The sequence below is a fragment of the Embiotoca jacksoni genome, unplaced genomic scaffold (assembly GCF_022577435.1).
Source record: "Embiotoca jacksoni isolate LCO1_2020_lvr unplaced genomic scaffold, fEmbJac1.0.p SCAF_55, whole genome shotgun sequence".
Taxonomy (NCBI): domain Eukaryota; kingdom Metazoa; phylum Chordata; class Actinopteri; family Embiotocidae; genus Embiotoca; species Embiotoca jacksoni.
Genome location: NW_027185409.1, coordinates 430,370 through 450,766, shown reverse-complemented (window position 1 = coordinate 450,766; position 20,397 = coordinate 430,370). Strand labels below are relative to the sequence as shown.

At 44.6% G+C, this 20,397-nt stretch overlaps 1 protein-coding gene across 1 annotated transcript; it reads right to left on the bottom strand.

Annotated features, from left to right (window-relative positions):
• Positions 1 to 311: 311 nt before the first annotated feature.
• Positions 312 to 20,254, bottom strand: mbtps1 (membrane-bound transcription factor peptidase, site 1). Its single transcript, XM_069172795.1, has 23 exons — positions 20,096 to 20,254; positions 16,150 to 16,788; positions 14,171 to 14,443; positions 12,266 to 12,472; positions 12,001 to 12,111; positions 11,789 to 11,898; positions 11,540 to 11,656; positions 11,289 to 11,356; positions 10,256 to 10,358; positions 8,818 to 8,969; positions 7,604 to 7,765; positions 6,592 to 6,736; positions 6,297 to 6,485; positions 5,703 to 5,875; positions 5,283 to 5,398; positions 5,011 to 5,167; positions 3,495 to 3,619; positions 3,295 to 3,372; positions 2,957 to 3,097; positions 2,736 to 2,867; positions 2,155 to 2,281; positions 1,899 to 2,029; positions 312 to 1,335 (listed from the first exon to the last, which is right to left on the bottom strand). The coding sequence occupies exons 2-23, from the start codon at positions 16,358 to 16,360 to the stop codon at positions 1,112 to 1,114; spliced, it is 3,252 nt and encodes a 1,083-aa protein (XP_069028896.1). The 5' UTR covers positions 16,361 to 16,788; positions 20,096 to 20,254; the 3' UTR covers positions 312 to 1,111.
• Between the last annotated feature and the right edge of the window lie 143 nt (positions 20,255 to 20,397).

The window sequence follows — 20,397 nt, the reverse complement described above, 5'->3', positions numbered from 1 at the left end:
TTGTGGGAGGGTTCAATTCCATCCATCTTTTATTTGTAGCGTACCAATGAAAGTTCAGGCTTCGGGACCAGTTGATTGACAGTGAAACAACCAATCACACTACAGCATGCCCTCCTTCCGGCTGATCCAATCTAGCACCAACCTTCCAAGAGTTTTCCGGTCCTCTCCTCACTTCTGATTGGCAGGCCAGAAGCTCAACGCCGTTGAGGTGCATTGTGGGTAATCTCAGAGTCTGGCGGCTTTTACGGGAAAACCGACCACAATAACAGTTCATTTTTAATAAACCGATTTAAAAGAACAAGTCAATCGGATCACTTTGATTATGTTTTATTTTTTAATTGATGGAATATATCTGAACAAGTCTGTCAATGCTACTTGGTTGGCCGCGAGAGATCACGAAGGATGACATCATCGGGACGCCTGGCCAGAGTTCATTCATTCATTATATAAAGTATAAAAACAATGAAAAGACACGAGACGGGCGGCGACGTACAAAAACCAGGGACAGACAACTCGATGATCCGGCGGTCCTCGTACTGGAAACATCTGCATGATCGTGTGTGTGTGTGTGTGTGTGTGTGTGTGTGTAAACTTTATACTGAACATTTGACTTTGTGTGTTCATGTGAGCTTCTGAGTGTGTATATGTGTGTGTGTGTGTTTTAGGGTACGAACAAATTTAATAAATATAAAAGTCACACGTTTCATTCGTAAAGAAACTGTTTGGTCGAGGAGGAGGAGGAAGAGGAGGAAGAGGAGGAGCAACACGTTGTCTGGAGCAGGTGGGGTGTGTGTGTGTTTTTTTTTTCTTTTTTACATTTAATACTGTTCATTGGTCCACACACACACACACACACACACGCACACACACACACACACACACACACACACACACACACACACACACACACACACCTTCGACAGACAAGAGGCACAAAAACTGCTTCGGCGTCCTGGAGGCGTCCTGGAGGACGCTCGTGTCCGGCAGTTAAAAAAAAAAAAAAAAAAAAAAAGAGACTTCGCTGGAGTCCGTTTTACTTACAAAACCTCCGACGTCAACACAAGTCGTCCGTTTCACAGCGTCTCAGTATTTCCGAGCGGCAGATCGGCCGTCAGACCGTCGGGTTCTTCCCCCCCGTCGTGGTGGTGGTGGTCTGCTGCTGCTGCTGCTGCTGGAGGTACGTCGGCCGCTTGATGCGCGGTTTCCTGCGCTTGGGTTTGCTCTTGGCCTTCGTGAGCTGCACCACGAAGAAGGACAGGACGACCATCGCTCCCAGGAAGGCGAACACCGGGATGGTCTGGCCCACTTCCTGGTTGTAGCGGCCGGGCATTATCCCTAAAAGTGGTTGTACATTAATTATCACATAATTAATTGTAATTGACTTGTTTAATTGTTTCTAGTTTTATGCCACTATTATAGTATACACAATAATAATGAACATTTTCTTTTGGGGCTGTGGTATTTGATCCACGACGTTAAACATCAACGGACGCTCGTGATTGGTCGAATATTATCAAAGTCAAACCTAAAACATGGAAATATGACGTCTTTGTTAAAGTTTCATGCAGCTGTTGCGACGACGCCGTTGTGCAATAACTGCGACGGGCCCGCGTCGGACTAGTAAACCTGGCCCTGTAACCATGGTTACCGTACACAAAAATGGTGACAGCTGCCAGCCTCGAAAGTTGTTCACAAGATATAAACAGTAACAAAAAAAAAAACGACGGTAATGAGACAAAATGACGACAGAATGAAATTAAGCTGCTCTCTCATTTTTATTTGTAATAAGCAGCTACTTGGATAAAAGAAAAAATTGTATCGTCCCATATTTCATATTAAGAGACACGTCTCGTATTAAAACCATTTCCACCGCAGAAGCTCTGAAGGTTTTCCGTTACCTCCGGGGATGTCCCAGGCCCCGCTCTCCCCCGGAGACAGAGGTCGGACCTGGGGCCGGTACGCCCTCACGTTGGGCAGAGCCACCTTGTCCAGATCCACGGAGAGAAGCTTCTGGTGTTTCCACAGGTTACTGAGAGCACGACAGGGAGGACAAAAAAACAGAAAAAAACACTTCATCGTAGCACTCAATTCGATGTTTGAGTGACGTGTAGTACAAAGACTTGAACGACCGAGGAGACGAGTGTTTTTGTCTACCTGGGCGCCGTCTCATTGACGGGCTGCGGCTTTGCCCAAGACAGGTGGGGGCAGGCCGGGAGGGGGCGGGGCTTAGGGTCTCCCAGGTGAGCCTCGAGAACCTTGGAGTAGCGGTAGAGATGGTTGCCTGGAAGAAAGGGAGGAATTATAAGACCGCAGACTGTTTGTAGAAGTGTTCGTAGATTCCGGGTCTGAAAAATGAGGCCGATTACAGAAGTGTCTTAAGCTGCAATACCACCGAGTGCCACTAGAGGCGGCTCCGAAAAGCCTCCGTAGACTCCCATTCAACTTCTCATGAAATTCTCAGTCGATAAAATGTCTCCATCAGTTATCTCGGTGTTGTTAGCTAAAGTCGTTGAGTGGAATAAATAAAGGTGAAGATGTTTTGTGAATACTTTCTATGTTAATCTAGTTTTAACTTTAAGGGGATATTCTTCAAAAATGTCACAATTCGAATAATTTCCTTCCACTTTTGTCACTATTAGGAACTCTTAGTCCGAGTAATCTTAATACTTTAATACGTCCCCCCTGGTAGTACAAAACATCCGCGGCTGGTATAGTTGCGTAAGCTCCCTCCTCACCTTCCAGCCTCTGTGGCAGCGGGCGCTCGGTGCCCGTGGGAGGAGCCACTCTGCTGTGGGAGTGGCTCAGACTCGGCGGGGTCATGCTGTAGGACGTGTACTGCAGCAGGGCGTCGAGCAGCCAGAAACAGTCTGAAAACCCCCAAAAAACACGCGGGAACGTTAGCGGAGAGCGTTGCCGAGGGAGGTCGTCGGAGCTTTTCGACGTGAACGGCCGTCACCTTTCTGTCGGTGGCTGTCGTCGATGCAGTTGGAGTCTCCGTACAGAGCGATGCGACCTCCCCCGTCCGACGGCGTTTGGTACAGTCCGAGGATGGGAACACCCTCCACCACCGCCGTCTCCTGCTTCAACACTTCCAGACCTGGGAGAGAGACACACACACACACACACACACACACACACACACACACACAAAGAGTAGTAGTGTTACATCTGAACTAAGGACACATGGATTAAAAAGTTTGCCTGCGTGGCTGCCGGCCAGCGCTGTGATACACTAAGCTGGGTTCAGCTCTCTGTGTTGGGGTGTGTGTGTGGGGGGGGTGGGGGGGGTTGTACCTTGGTCCTTCAGGTTCTTGGCAATCACTATCCCGTCCTCTGGGAAACGGGCAATGCTGCAGCCTGAGGCGTAGTACACTAAGAGGAAAAGAGACAACAACAACAAAATCTTTATTTTGTGAAAAAAAAAACAAAAAAAAAACCTGAACGTGAGCAGAGGAATGATGTCAGTTTCAAAATAAAAGAAGTGTGCGTCTTACTGTCATGATCAGCCAAGCTGAAGTCTCCCTCGTACAGCCCGTCGCTGAACGCCATCCCCCACACGGAGATCAGGTCGTTCAGAGCCGGTACGTTAGCGCCCCCTGTGTCCGGCATCCACCACTGCCTGCAGGCCAGAAAAAAATATCACATCCACTTCATTAAGAGGAATATAAATACACTTTAAAATAAACATTTTCAGAAGGCTACACAAACTTTCATTTCAGGTTTGACTGCAGAAAATAAGGAAACAGAGACTTTAACGGCAGCGACTTGAGATACAAATCCAACAAAATCGGTCTCAAAATGCTTCAAAGATGTCAGCAGGTCTCTAAAGAATAAAATGGCAACTTTTAAATAAATCCTTTGAACACAATGAAGGCAACAAAACAAAACAAAAAAGAAACCTTCATAATAGCGGCACATTGTAGTTTTCGAATTCAGTTCTGTCCAGAAAAAGGCAGCTGCGAATGAAAAGCCCACAAATGAACCGCCGCCCATTCAATTAAAAGTGAATTACTCAGCATAATATTTAGAAGCCACAAAAGACTATATTTAACTGCGTTTAAGGCTTTTTTTTAATCCCCCTGACAGCTTGTGCGGGGATTGTGAACGGAGCTGTGAGTAATTGTTATCTCCGCGGAGAAGTCGTGATGTACGGCGGCATAAATAAAGAGACGTGGTTTATGACGCTGTGATCGATACATGATGGAGCTCCTGGTGAAAGCATTTGCGAGGTTAATGGCTGTTTTAATGATTGAAGTGGTGGCAGAAACAACAAGAGCAGAATTACTGAGTTCTGCTGCGGAGCTGCGATACCACTTACAAAAAAAAAGAAAAAAAAAAAAGATTGTCATGAGTTTTCTTTGGAAAAGTGAAGCTTCTCGAGTCGGAGCCAGTTTTGTGCTGAATGCGTTTTACACAATAATCTACAGAATAACACGTTTCCATGATGGGATTTGGTGTTTTTTTCCCCCCTCACTGATCTGAAGTCCTGCTGAAGCAGATTAGCTGAGTGTAAGTAAATAATGCACTTATTTAGTCATGGATATCTAGCAGTATAGAAAGAGGGAAAGATCTGAAGCCCAGTTTTCATGGGATTTTAAACGGAGTATAAAACGTTTGAAGTGAACTTGAATCAAAAGAAATTGAAGGAAATGACAGAAAACAACAACAACTGCTTGGACCAAAAGTAAAATATTCAACCATCTTCATCAGTTATTTTAAATGTTGAGGTTGATGTCGATGCATCAGGCATCAAATAATGCTTAATAACAAATCTTCAGTTGTCCGTGTTGTGTGATGCAATAAATTCAAATTTCCTTTAAAAGCAGATGTTTTAGTACACAAACTTTAAAAAAAGAAATATTACTTTAACATCAACATAAAAAGCATTTTATGTTTAAATATGTACGACCCCGTCATTCATAATAAGACCTAATAAATTGGGTTTCAGTGGTGTTTTTCTGCTTTAATATCGACCAAGAAGGAGCACATTGTTGAGTAGATTTTGGGTACCTGGTGTTCTCGTCGTAGAACTTCACCTTCCTCATGACCGACGTGTTGTACCAGTCGCTGAAGACGATGAGCGACAGGCCGTTGTCGATGTCCCTCCGCAGCTTGGTGATCTCTTCGGGAAAATACTCCTCCTCGCTGTCCACCATCAGCAGCGTGCCTGCAGAAGGCAAAAATAAAAACAGCAACAAATTCATCGGTCTCATAAACAAATCGGTAGAAACTTGACACCGTTTTCTTGTGTGATTTTTTTTTAGGCCTCAGAAGCTCCGTACCGTACTGGCTGGCATCAAAGCAGGTGATGGGAGATCCCAGCACCTCCACGAAGTAGCCCATGCTCCTCAGGTGCTGGTACATGTCCCTGAAGTTGGTGTGGATGTGGTCTCCGTTCCTGGGAAACGGGTTCAAAAACAGAAAGGTGATGAATATGAGGTCGTTTGTCCCGACCAGCCTAATATACTGGAGCTGCATGTCACACTGTCTTTTCATCCCAAGTTGTATTTATTTATTTTTTTCGTGTGTATTTATTCATTGGCGTTACTTTTTCTTATTTTATCGTATATGTATTTGTAATTTTTTTTTTCTTTCCCTAACTGTGTTTCTACGCCGCCGTGACGACTAAATTTCCCCACCGTGGGATTAGTAAAGTATTTTTCCATCCAAACTGTCAGGAAAAAAAAAAAAAAGAGACGCACCAGTCCAGCGGGTCGTTCTTCATGCGGAGGTTGTCTCGGGGGAAGTAGCCCGGCGGGTAGCGCAGGTTGTGGTACTGGTCCCACAGCACCCGCTTACTGCGCGGGGGAGTCGGCACGATCTTCACCTTGATGGGCAGCTTGACGGTGGAGGTCAGCTCCCCCCCCACCTCCGACTGCCGAGGACGGAGAAAGGTGAAGAAGTCATATAATACTTTGCTAAAAGTATTAAAAGCTAATGGAGATGCAGAAATGGATAAAAGTCATTCATAAACAATTTGAATATTTAGGTAAAAGTAACAAATAGATTCAATTACTTGATAAATAGCTGAAATATTTAGCCAGAAAAAATGTATAAACAATTGAAATAAATAAAATGTGTGGATAAAAAGCTAAAAGTTATAATAATGTGTTCAAATGAATGAAGCTGAAACAATTAAACGTAATCTAATAATGGCTGAAACATTTATTTTAAATTAATCCATAAACTGTTGAAATAGTTAGCTCAAAGTAATTTTCAATAATTAAGCTAAAATAACAAAAACAGTTGAAACGGCTCAAATTCTTGAGCTGTTTCGGGGTGTTGCGGCGACTCACGTCGTTCTCCGCCGGCGACGCCACAGTGACCATCACGTGACCTTGAGCGACCCCTTCCCACGACGCCGCCTTCTTGGCCACGGAGATGGACACGGCCAGGTAGCCGGCCCACGGCCACAGCACCGGGGAGTACGAGACCGCCACGTCGATGTGGTCGCCGTTCTGGGGGAGGTACGGCTGCCAGATGGGCTGAAAAAAAATTAAAAAAAAGTAACGAGAAGGAAACCTTTCGTGGGCTCACGTGGAAGAAGTTTGGATGTGGAGGATCTTTTTTTTTTTTTTTTTTTGTGCTCACCTTGTCGACGATCCGGCCGGTGACGCCCATCCCGTTGAGGATGGTCACGTTGACGATGGTGGGCATGCCTCCGTAGTAGATGGGCTGCGAGCAGTAAGGCCACATGTACGGACACTCGGTCAGGTCGATGTAGCTGGGAGACAGACTGGGAGGAGACGGACAAGGGGACAGATTAGGACGACGGACGGACGGGGACAGATTAGGAGACGGACGGGGGGGACAAATTTGGACGACGCTCAGATGTTTTTGTTTTTTTTACAGATTAGAGATTCAGAAACTCAAGATCAGAGTCGTGACAACAACGAAACAATGGAAACGATAAAAACACGGTCCCAACAATGTGTTTCTGGTCTGGTCGAGTATTTTGTATAGAAGTTGGTAAATTTAAAAGTTGGACTTGGGATGTTTGTTGACTTCACGCAACACCTCCAGTTCAGATTTTGTCCGTCGCCATCTTTGCTAGTTCGCAGCGGTTTGGAGCAGGAAGTGACCATATTTGGACAAAATGGGGGAGGGTGGATCTGACTGATCTGATTGGGATCCCGACGATACCACGTCCCCGCCCACCGATAGCTGTAACCTGACTGCACTGCAGGCCCGTCAATCAAACAGACACGCCCCCCAAAACAGGTCTTCTTGAATCTTCTTTTCTAATGAATGAGGGATTATTTTCAGATGGACCTCCAGAAAACTAATAAGAAGGAGTGACTTTAGCTAACAACACCGAGATAACTGATGGACACATTTTATTCACTTTGGATTTGATGAGAGAAGTTGAATGGGAGTCTATGGAGCCGGAGGCTTTTTGGAGCCGACCTCTAGTGGCACTCGCTGGTATTGCAGCTGAAGACACTTCTGCATCGGAACCATTTTTCAGAGCCGGAAGCTACGAACACTTCTACATAAAGTCTGTGGTGATTACTTGTGAACGCAGGACAACATTTACATGATCTCATGGGTTTCTTCATCCACAAAGTGTCTGTGAGTCGGTGCTCGGTGTCGAGCGGCGTACCTGGCCTGAGGTCTGTAGCTGTTGAGGATCTGATAGGCCCTGATCAGGTCCAGCTTCCCGTGGCCCTGCTCGAACATGTTGACCCCAGGCAGCCTGCGGGCCGAGGCGATGAGCGCCTGCTTCATGGAGGCCGGGTTCACCAGCTCCCGGTTCTGGACGGTGCTGTGGGACAAGACATCGAGAAGGAGGACAGACTTTTTGTACACGTGGTGTCAGATTGCTTTTTAATTGAGAACAAGCGCAGCAGGATAGACGAGGGATGTGCTGGAAGTATTTGAGCGAAGTGCGTGACTCCGCCTCCCTCCCCCGGGGGAAGGGCGAGGTGCCGGGTGTCAACAAGGGCAGTGTGATCTTTAATCATGAGCTCACAGACCGGCTCGGTTACAGCTCGGCAAACAAGGAGAGCTTTCTCACCGGCAGACTTGAGAATAAAAAAACAAAAAGAAACGAACATGAATGCGCTTCCTCCGGAGACACATTTCAGGAGGATTTATAGCGTCACGCTGTTCGGCGTCGTACTACACGCGTGTCCTCTACGGAGCACTAAATGGAACGATGACATGGGAGTGCGCCACGCTTCACCCAAAACTAACTCACGCAGTTTAAAAACATTTAAAAAAATCTTTCCCGGAGCTGGAAGACCTCAAGATGAGTCAGCAAAGTATCCGCCTGACTGCATGTCTACCAGCTGCAAAGAGGCCAGACACAAAAAAACACAAAGAAGTTTCGATACAGAAGTCAAATAAACTTTAACAGTCGGTCTTTCCCCCCCGAGGTCAGCAACTCCCATCGCCAGCCTCAAAATGTGCTTTTATAAGTTTATAAGACTTCGTTTTTTGGGGGTTTCTAAAAGTGTCTTCTGCCTTTTTTTCTGATTTGACCCACAAAAAAAAAATCATTAATACTAAAAAACTAAATCACAGATAACTGCAGCACAAATGATTCTCAACAGCTAACCTCAGTGAAAAAAGATCTACCGGATCTACTCACACTAAGTCCGACTTAAAGAATCATTCAGGTTTATTTAAACTCTATGTATTTAACATGAATGTGGCTGCTGACTCGGCACTCTTTAAAGTCCGTGTGATGAAGAAGACCGGCGATCGGTTTAAACAGCAGTTAGAAGAAATGGTCCTTTGAGGCGGCTAACTTCTGCATTTACTTTTAATTCGGACTCCAGAACAAACGTTTAAAGTGAATCTGGTGCAACGGACCTGGCCAGGAGTGTGACGGCCCCCGCCACCACGGGAGAGGCCACGCTGGTGCCGGACAGAGAGCGGCATCCCTCCTTCATCCCGGAGCCTCTGACGCCGGAGCCGTAGGTGACGATGTCGGGCTTCACTCGGCCGTAACCGCCCGGCAGCTCCTGCACCGACATCCAGACAAGAGTTTGGTTTTATAAAAAAAAAAAAAGGTTGAGAGGGATTCTGATCGGCTATGATGGCAGTTTTTGGTGTCTTTATTATTTATACAAGCAAAAAAAAAAAAAGGTTTGGAAGCAAACTTCTCACACTGCAATCAAAAAAAAAAAATCAAGTTTGTCAGTAAATATATAGAAACTGAGAATATAATTATTTGCTGTGATGTAGGGGGCGGGGCATACGCAGGAGACGGGACTTTCTATTGGTGGACCGGCTGCCGCCCGATGTGTCGAGCTACGTCAGAGGTCTGTTTGAGTTATATCGCTCGTTCCTCGTGAAATGCTTTAAAAGTGACGACTCGGCTTTCACTTTGGTTATATTTCACGTTGTCGTGGCGATCCCGTCTTTGAAAGCAAAAGTTTTGATTCTGTGACCAAAACTGTAAAAGCAAATTTGTTGTTTGCGATGCAAATAATTAGATTCTCAATTTATATATTTTTACTTACAAACTTGATTTTAGATCGCACTGCGAGAAATTTGCTTTCCAAACTGTTGTTTTTGCTTGTATGAAAAAAAGACAAAAATACCTGCATACTCTGCCTCTCTTATACATTTATACACACACACACACACACACACACACACACACACACACACACACACAGGCTGTGTTTTGGACAAAAGCTGTAATTCAGAAATTCAGCTGGTGTCATTACGCCCACACCGTGAAGTCACACTGCGGTCAGAGCGGAGTTTAACAGCAACTCTCCCAAAAACTCCATGACTGTTTCAAACATCAGGGCTGATTTTAAAACACACACAACAAAATAAAATAAAACAGCAACGAGCAAACTGGAACTTTTAAAGCAGAAGAAGAAGACTGAGAAATAAAAAGCGGTGATTTTTTCTTTTTCTTTTACGTTTTCTGATGCGCGAGGGTTGAAGGAAACGAGACAGACACCGACTGAATGAAGTCTAAATCAGATGTCTGCTCTGGGCGACGACTGATAAAAACGCTGTGTGTGTGTGTGTGTGTGTGTGTGTGTGTGTGTGTGTGTGTGTGTGTGTGTGTGTGTGTGTGTGTGTGTGTGTGTGTGTAGTAGTTGGCTGATGGGATGCGGATGAGGGATCAGGAGCTTACATTATGGTTGCTTATAAAGCAGAGGGCAGATCTCAGGGGTAGATGTCTCTGGAGATGATGGTGTGTGTGTGTGTGTGTGTGTGTGTGTGTGTGTGTGTGTGTGTGTGTGTGTGTGTGTGTGTGTGTGTGTGTTTTCCTGCAGCAACACACCCATGTGGTCATGCCCCTGGAGGAAAACCTGGCGATGTTGTCCTCGAAGTCGATCCCGCCGACCCCGATCACATCCATCTGGTCCGCCGGGTTGTTCAGCGTCCTGAGAGACAAACGTGCTTGAAATTTAACACGACTTAAAAAAAAAGGGACAGTTCACCGTTTTATTTCCACATAAAGAAGTTAGACGCAGTATTAGGAGACAAACAATGGACACTGCTCTCTATTAACATTCTTCTGCACAGTGTAGGACAACGCTGCTACTGTTGAGCATCTCGCTAAAACACTGAGCTGTTGTAATAGAGGCACGACTGGGAAAAGACTCTCAGAAAATAAACTCAAGTGTTTCTAACAATAGATACGACGGTCGGATCAGAGATGAGCACGCAAGAAATTCAACTTCCTGATTATAGAAAGAATAATACGTCAAAATTTGTCTTTTTTTTTCTATATTTTTAAATCTTCCTTTATGTGTGAATCACTGTATGTCATTTTCTTGCTGTAAAGCACTTTAATACAAGAAATGCAGCTCAAAGGTGACATACATATAAAGTTATTATTCTTATCATTATTATTTACCCTATATATAATTTATACTATATAAAACCTTCCCCCCCTCTCCCTTCATCACACCCCTTTTCCAGCTCTATATATACATGTATGTTTATATATATATATATATTTCCCTGTGGGTGTGGTCTGTTTTTATTGTTACATATTTATACTTTTCTTGTTTCACCTTTTTATTTTTCACCCCTGTGGGACTGTGAGAAACAATATTTCAATCTCTCTGCATGTCTTTGGTGAATTGATGACAAAGTTGACTTTGATTTAGCCGTTCAAATGTCCGAAAGAAAACCTCAGTAGCCAACCTGCTGCATCTCCGCTGGTGTCGCAAACATCATTCTACCATCCGCCGAATCAGCAGAAATAAGATCATCTATAATTAAAAGATTTCGTATCCCTTCTAAAAAATTTTTTTTTTTTTAATTAGTTTTTTATAAAGATGAATGCCTTCGAGAGTTCGACGTACCCGTAAAGAGGTCCGTCGTTGCCGATGGCAGAAACCATGATGACTCTGTTGGCAGTCAGCTCCCACACCTGCCAATCAAAGAAAATAAATAAAGAGAGATAGAAAGAGATGAACCGACGGAGTTATCGAGCAGTAAAACGAGGCCAGTCAGGTTTGGGAGCAACGAAAACATCTGTGGGTTTGTTCCACCAGCAGCCTCCACCTGTGTGGCCAAATTTTAAAAAAAAACATCCGTGTTTGTGGGTTGTCACCTTATCAACGAAGGGGTGGTCCATGAAGTCGGGGCCCCCGATGCTGAGGTTGAGGACGTCGATCTTCTTCAGGATGGCGTAGTTGAAGGCGTCCAGGAACCACGAGGTGTACGAGACCTGCGAGGTGAGAAGAGACCGATAAAATCTCCTGGTTTATTTTCACCATCGAAAACCAACAACAACAGCAGCAGGATATTGAGGGACGACATTCTGGTGGATTTTCAGATAAACGCTGGCAGAAACGTCTACCTGGTTGTTGGTGAACACTCTGAAGATGTGCAGCTCCGAGTCAGGGGCGAAGCCCTGACACTCCCTCATACTGGCTATCACTCCGGCCACAAACGTACCGTGACCCAGGCCTGTAAAAAAAACAACACTGAATCAGCATCTAATTATCATCCTCTCGCCCGCCCACACCTGAGGAAGCTCAAACCGAGATCGGCCGCTTCGTCCTTCCTCACCGTCGTCCAGCGTCTTCTCGTTGGTCCAGTTGGTTCTTTCCTTCACGTTCTTAAAATGCGGGTGCTTCTCGCTCAGGCCCGTATCGAACACGGCCACCTTCACACCGGAGCCTGCGCGCGCACGCGCACACACACACACACACACACACACACACACACACACACACACACACACACACAAAGACAGTTTAGACAGTTATAACTCCAAACTCCATTGGGGATGTTTTGAAGCAGCCGAGACGTCAAACGGTAAGGTTGTCCTCACCGGTGTGTCCCATCTGCCAGAGGACGTCGGCCTGCAGGATCTGGGCGACGTGGCGGGGGATGGCGCGCAGCAGGCGGCGGCTGGAGTGGCGTCCGGTGGCGTGCCAGAAGCCCGAGCCGAGCGACAGGCTGGATCGTCTGAAGGGGCGGGACGACTGCCACGACTGAACCTTCTGGGTGGCGTTGCAGGGCGCGGCCGGCTCGGGCGCTGCGGAGACGGGAAACCGGGAATTAAAAAGCGTTTAACATCGCGGATATCTCGCAGTGCGACAACTTTTTTTTGTATCTTCTTTAATCAAAAAAATTTTATAAATGCAAAATGAATTTTTCGGCACAAGAAATAATAAAAATCCACAACATAAACTGAATAAAAAAATCCACAATTACACTAATAGAAACCGCCGAAATGAAATATTAGAAAAAAGGGAAACGACAATAAAAACAGAACCGAGCCCCGAAACATTACTCAAAACTATTTATAAAATCATAAACTATGTATTTCAGTATGAAAACGGAGTCTTCCTTCATTACATCTCGTCCTCTTTCCATCTATTAGCTAAAGATGTGAGGCCGATCACAGCAGCCTCATCTAAGCCTTTCACAATTGGACTCACTCGGACAGAAAAAAAAAGAAAAGCTAATCGGGTCATTAGCAAACATGAGCCTCCGCAGCTGCTTTTGATGCCTTTAAAGTAGGAATCACAGCGCGGAGGTAAAGTCTTCTCTCGCATCTAAAATAGCTGAGTCATGGTTTCAAACACAGTGAATGTGGACGTTCTCAGGTGTTTTGCAAGTCAGAAAAAAAAAAAAAATCTACACTTACGAGGAAGCTGAGAAAAAAAAAAACATTTTCCAAAATGATGAAAACACAATTTTTGTTTCCATTTTTTCAATGCAAATAATCTCCAATTAAAACAGTCCCAGCCCACAAACGTTTTTTTTTATTGATTGTATTAGATTATTTCAGCGCCTGGGCTGCGAAGCTGCTGCTTAATTCTGACGTGCACAAAATGCTTCTTCAGGCGTTTCGATTAAAATTTGAATTTGAAACTTGAACCGAGGAAACAGAAAATCTATGAAAGCTAAAAAAAAAAAAAAAAAAAAAAAAAAAAAAAATGATTCATGTGTAAAAAACCAAACATCAGGTCATTTAAATTCAAATAATGCACACTAAAATGTTGCCGACTTCCTAAAGTGTGAAAGATAATGAGCATTTCAATAACAGATTTTTTTAAAATATTTTTTATGACTATTGTAATATGTAAAAACCAAGAACAATCCATTCTTTCAAAAAAGGGGATTTTTATATTTACTTTCTTTGAGATTTTAAAACTTGAAAGCGAAACTTTAAAACTGTTTTCAAGTTCACTTGGACTCCACGCTCATACTGCATGTGTATACGCAGGCTGGGGGAGGAGAGGGGAGGGGGGGGCACACTGAGGTCTTTCATCCAGTGCCAGACTCAGGGCGTGCCCCCTCCCCTCCCCACCACCACCACCCACTCCCTTAGTCCAGGCAAGTCCCACCACACTGACTCACCTACTCCCTCCCAGGGTGAACAAACACAGACTCCCTCTGTCCTTCCTCTCCCTCGACACCTCCCTCGACACCACACACACACTCACTCACACTCACACTCACACACACACACACACACACACCTCCGGAGTTGCTCACAGTAAGATATACAATCCTGTTCTACACCACAAACATGGCGGAGACAGAAATGCATCTTGGGAACCGAACAAAGAGACGTTTCTGTGGGCCGACCAGATTCCCGTATCTCGTTCCACAGTTTTATGTTTCTTTGGACAGAGGTGCCAGAAAACTGCCAGAAAACACTGCGCTCATTATTCACCCGCCACAACCAACAACAACAACACCGCCGGTGTATTGTCGGACTTACAGGGGATGTACTTGAGCGAGCGGAACACTTTGCGCTGCGGCGTCACCCTCTTGATGTACGGGTGGTCCTCCAAGGTCAGCAGGCTGCTGGGCGACGCCTGACGGATGTGCACCAGCTCGAAGTCGCTGGGGAAGTCGGAGGCGGGGTTCTCCCGGGGAACGATGTGCCACTCCAGCAGCGCCGAGCCGGCCGAGCCGGCGCTCCGCAGGGCGCTCCGGATGTACAGGCCGCGAGCTTTGGCCGAGAAGTACCCCGTAAACGCCACGATGTACTCTGGAGAGAGACGAGTCAGCGGAAAACAAACAAGCTGCGTGTTATTGTTGGATCCACGAAACCGGTTAAAGTTCAAGCTCTGTTAATCCGACATCCCGCACATCCGCAAAAATGTCCCACCCCCCAAAAAAAATCAACACAGTATTACATCATAAGCTCAACTCTGGTTGGTTATTAAGAATGATTTGATATCTGGTGTTTTATATAAAGTATTCAGATGATTTGGTGGAAAAAAAACACCTGTTTGGTTTCCAAACTGGATAAACGAGTCCGGTTTTTAATATCGGAGTTGAATCTTGTGCCAGAGCGATATGAAGATGCGGCCTGAATATCAAGTCGGGTCAAATAAAAAAAAAACACTTGGATGAGGCGTGTCGCATCCTCAGTTTAACACGATAACTACACAGCTGCAGCTGTTATGATGTGAAGTGAGGTAACGAATGGTCAAATGCTTATCAGATAAGTCCCGAGGTCTGCAACCATTCAAACTTCTATTCCTTAAAATAAACGATATTAAAATGGCGTCTCTGAAGAAGCTGAGCGGGAAGGGAAAGTTTTCAAAGCAACAGGAGGTCACGCTCGTGATGCTTCGGCTCGTGAGCGAAAATAATTAGATCCCAGATACGAGCGACCTTTAGAGATAAGAGAAAATGAAGTCCGACATCCGGAGGGGAACTCCTTCGGGATGCCTCGCCCGTCTGTACAGGAGAGACGTCCGGGCTCGGATCTTTTTTTCCGGCTCACCATCTTTTATGTAAACAGCTGATCTCAATCTTATTACTCAGGTTCACTATCATCTGAAAATATCCAGTGAACCTGTTGTCTCTCCAAACATCTACAGCAAGGATAATACAAAATTAATGTCTTATGAAATGAATTTCAGTCCCATTTTTTCTTTTTAACTGCATCTTGACCGTTAAACTTAAACAAACAAACGCTTCCCTCGGATTTTCTCTGACGTTTGAGGAACTCGAGTCGGCAAATAAACTGACGGAAAGAGCGGTCTGTAAATATCTCACCGTTCGTAAGAGGAGCTTAGCACAAAGACGGGAGACACTATTCAACTTGTTGCATCACCATTTGTTTAAGGGCAGTAATAAAGACGATAAATGTGAAGTTTTACAGCGTGTGTTGGCGCTGCTTCAGGGCTGATTGCGATCACTTCCTGGAGTCTTATCAGTTACAGGTATCATCAAGTTCATTAAATCCTCCATAAGAAAAGAATCGACCATTTTGTAATCCACCAGTCTGGCATTTTGTCTGGCGCCGTCTTGGTTGTTTTTTTGTTTTTTGGAGCCGGCGATGACAATACTTGGACGTAGCTCTCTTTGAAGGCTAATATCTTATTAATGATGGAAATATTTTCCGAAGGACCATCACAACCCTGATCAGAAGGAGGGAATTAATCTAATGACACCGCAACAACTCGTTCAAAACATTTACTGACTTTGTATTTTAAGAGAGAAGTTGATGCTTTTTGAATGGGAGTCTACTGGAGCTACACGGTATTTTTGGAGCCGGCCCCAAGTGGCCATCGGTGGTATTGCACTTTAAGGCACTTTCCCATTGGTTTCACTTTCCAGACACTACGTCCATTTTTACATTACAGGTTGTGGTTGTATAACAAGACATGTTTTTAAATACTTAAGTACATCTTAAAAAAAGACACTAAAAAATAATATCAACCAGTTCTAACAGTTTCGTACCGTGTTCCACCACCTTCGAGGAGAACTCCAGTTTGACGGTCAACTCGGAGCAGTTGGAGCCAGACGGCGGGGGGAGGGGCTCCGTGATGGGGGCGTGGCGGTCAGAGTCCGATTTGGCTCCTCCTCCTCCCTCCGGCTCCGTCCCTACGGCGGGCAGGAAGCCCGCCAGCAGCCCCAAAAGCACGGACGCCCACAAGGGAAACAGGAGCATGTTTGAGGTGTGAAGTTGGTGTGAACCAATCGGTTTGACCCCTTTTGAAAATAGCAGCTAAACACCTGGTTCAGGGGTTCGGGGTGGGAGGGGCGGGGGCGGAGGGTGGAGGGGGCGGGGGGGTTTAGGGACGAAGCATTTCAGGTCCACATCTCCGAAAATGAGTCCATACTGCGAACAGCCCGAGCAGCTAGATTAATTTCTTTCTGCGTTTCCTCTCCATGGTGGTGGTCCAGCGCGGCGGCGGCGGCGGCTCAGCGGCACTGCCAGACGAGGAACATCGTCTCCATGGCGATGACTTAGAGGAGGGCGGGTGACCGTGAAGAGCTGAGGATGGATGGATGGATGGATGGATGGATGGAAGGAAGGTGGGGAGCAGCGATGGAGAAAAGATGCTGGAGTTCCTCCGCGATCCTTTCGGTTCTTATCTGTAAAGTCAGGATGAAAAACACACAAAATGAAAAGCGGGAACAAAGCTTGTTGACGCTTGAATGGACGAACGCGATACAAAAAAAACAACGACTTCGAGCAGCACGGAGCGATTAAAAAAAAAAAAAAATGCTATTACAACTTTAATTCTATCGCTTGAGATTAATGGGTGAATTGATTTTGTGACCCTGCAAACACAAACTCTTGAAATATGGAACCGAGTGTGATGGCAGAAATCCAGAATTCAGAACAGAGCACAGCAAAATCAACTTAAAAAAACAAAACCAGTACAGTTTATCACGATACATCTGGCATGTTGACCGATGGATCTTCCAAAGTGCTAAAGATTTTTTTCAGGATATTTTACAGATGAGCGATGACTTTTATTATTCAAGACTAAATAAATAAAACACAAACTTGGGCTCAATTTTCGCTAAAGATTGCAAAATGTCAATATAGAGAAAAATAACACAAAAAAACCCCACAGAAGCGCAATAACAGTAATAACAAAACAACTTTTAATTCAAGTTTGGGAACATTGAGTTGTGTTTACTGCGTGTAAACTCAGTTTTTCATTTGTAAAAGGATAATAGAGCTATTTTTTTTTTTTAATCTAAATGTCACACAGCATTGCTTTCAAATTGGTTTCAAGAACAATAAAGATCATATCCACCTCGATCTGGTCCCAAAATATAAATTATGGGCACCACTTTGCACTAAAACGGACTCCTGCGAGAGTTAGCGGTGAGAAACGAGCGTCTTCTCCTTTTCTGTATCCGTTTTTTTGGGGGGGAAATAAACGCTGCAGAAACACAACCTGCCACACCTTTAACAGGATAATGGGATCACACCCATCTTTTAATAAAAAAACCCTTATCAAATCCGAAGTAACGACGAGTTTCCCCTAAGAGCTAACCACAGACTGTATACAAAAGAGTTCGTAGTTTCCGGCAACGGAAAATGGTTCCGATGCCAAAGCGCCTTAAGCTGCAATACCACCGGGTGCCACTAGAGGGGCGGCTCCAAAAAAAAGTCTCCATAGACTCCCATTCAACTTCCCACATGAAATTTCCATTCAATAAGTTTTCTGTATGCCATTCGCTAAAGTCGCTTTATTTGTTGTTGTTCTGGAGATCCATCTGAAAATAATCCCGTAATTTATGAGAAAATAAGCTTCAAAAAGAGGTGGGTTTTTATTTTTGGGCGTGTCTGTTTGATTGACAGGCCTGTGGTGCAGTCAGGTTTACGGCTATCGGTGGGCGGGACGTAGTACTTCCAATCAGATCAAATGTGGTCGCTACCGGCTCACAAAGCCGCTCTGAACTACCAAAAGATGGACGACGGCTAAAATACCGCGCGACGGCCGTTCAACAGAACCACTGGGTGGCGACACCGAGCAAAACACAACCAAAATTAGCCGATTTCCTTAACTCGATGAAGCTACTTTACACACTGCACGCTGCTTCAAAACTACTAAAACCTCATTAGGAAACGTTGCGAAGCTGCAACGAAGCTGCAGAAACACCAACACGCACACATTCGGCTGTAAACGACTGGTTGAGACGCAGAGGGTTGTAAAAATAGTCCCTCTGGTTTTTAGGGCCGGGCTCCCAAAAAAAGAGAAAGAAAGAAAAGAAGACAGGCTGGGACCACTTGTGTCAACATGACAACGAGCCACAAAAAATGGCATCAAACCTCAACACACACACACACACACTCACACACACACACACACGCACGCACACACACACACACACACACACACGCAGCAGGGTTATCAATCAGTGCAAGTCAGGGGGAAAATACGAGAAAGACAAGAGCGCTGCTTTGTTGATATAAACATGCAGGAATCTATTAAGCTTCACATGGAGGCAACACAACAACCAAATATTTGTACTGGTATTGAAACGGAAAGTATTTGTGTTTTATTTTCTTTGTTCACTTTTTTTTTTCTTTCTCCAAGAGGAACTTCTTACAGACCGGAAATTAATACAAAACATGTGATAATCTTACAGAATGTGATGCATTAATGTCAGTTAAACTCACCAACCGCACATGTGGTGAAAATAACTCTTAATTCAACAACACTACTAATCTAAAAACATCAGACAGTGTGTGTACTTGTACTTTTGCTGATAACACTTCCTTTTTATGTACTTTCGTGCATTACTTTTACTTATTGTGGAGTATTTACAGTGTACGTTTACTTATAGTGGAGTATTTACAGTGTACTTTTACTCATAGTGGAGTATTTACAGTGTACTTTTACTTATAGTAGGGTATTTACAGTGTACTTTCACTCATTGTGGAGTATTTACAGTGTACTTTTACTTATAGTAGGGTATTTACAGTGTACTTTCACTCATTGTGGAGTATTTACAGTGTACTTTTACTTATAGTAGGGTATTTACAGTGTACTTTTACTCATAGTGGAGTATTTACAGTGTACGTTTACTTATAGTGGAGTATTTACAGTGTACTTTTACTCATAGTGGAGTATTTACAGTGTACTTTTACTTATAGTAGGGTATTTACAGTGTACTTTCACTCATTGTGGAGTATTTACAGTGTACTTTTACTTATAGTAGGGTATTTACAGTGTACTTTTACTCATAGTGGAGTATTTACAGTGTACTTTTACTCATAGTGGAGTATTTACAGTGTACTTTTACTTATAGTGGAGTATTTACAGTGTACTTTGACCTGAATACTGGCATTTAAAAAGGTCTGAAACAGAGTGTATGCAGGTCTTTAATGTGCCTCTCTCCTGAAGTTTATTTGAATTGTACTATGCAGATCTGTGGTTGACTCCTTGAGCAAACCCAACTCTCTAAAACACACACTTGGGATGCCTGTAATTTACATTAGACAGCGAATAAAAAGCTGTAGCGTTTAAGATGACTTAAACAGACATCATTTACCTGATTTAATAACACCGCGACTCTAAATGCTGCATATTGAACCTGGAAACGATGTTCTCGTGAAGCCGGATAACAAAACAAAGCTGGGAGCATAAACACAGGCGAGCATGAGCAGATGCTAAGCTAAAAGGTAACAGCATCAGAGAAGGACAGTTGTTCAAAATGACCTTAATTAAAAGGAGGAAATATCCCGAAAGCGACATTTCGCCATCTGAAACCGTGTTTGTGTTGTTGTTGTTGTTGTTGTTGTGTTTTGCAGACGCGCTCATAGATTTGTTTTCCTCCCGGAGCCGAAGCGGTCTATCACATGTCCACCGCTAGCCTGCTTTAGCTTCGCGGTGCTCCTCGGCGGGTTGTGAGCTGAATACGTGAGTGTTAAACTCACCGAGTTCGGCCGCTTCGCTCCGACCCGGTCGGTTTGGACCGTTTAATGTCCGGTGCTGTCGGTCGTTTTTCTGCTGGCTGCTCGGTTCTGCCGCTTTGACGTCCCTCGAACAAAAAGCTAAGCAGCAAAAAAAAACAACAACCCTCCAGTGAACGTTCACAGCCGCAGACCACTGACGTCCCCTGAAGGGGGGGGGGGGGTTGCCAGGTTTGAGTAGTTTATCCCCCTCGAGCAGCAGCAGCTGCCACAACCTGCTCCTGACGACGATTAAACCATCTTTATTCTGCAAAAAAAAAACATTA

Bases quoted from the DNA above. Each gene is read 5' to 3' on its own strand.
- mbtps1 (XM_069172795.1), bottom strand. From the start codon at position 16,360: ATGCTCCTGTTTCCCTTGTGGGCGTCCGTGCTTTTGGGGCTGCTGGCG. The intron at 6,737-7,603 runs GTACGCCGCTCG...GTCTCCTCCCAG, and splicing joins AGCTACAGACCTCAGGCCAG to TCTGTCTCCCAGCTACATCG. The intron at 5,399-5,702 runs GTGCGTCTCTTT...CCCGTTTCCCAG, and splicing joins AAGAACGACCCGCTGGACTG to GAACGGAGACCACATCCACA.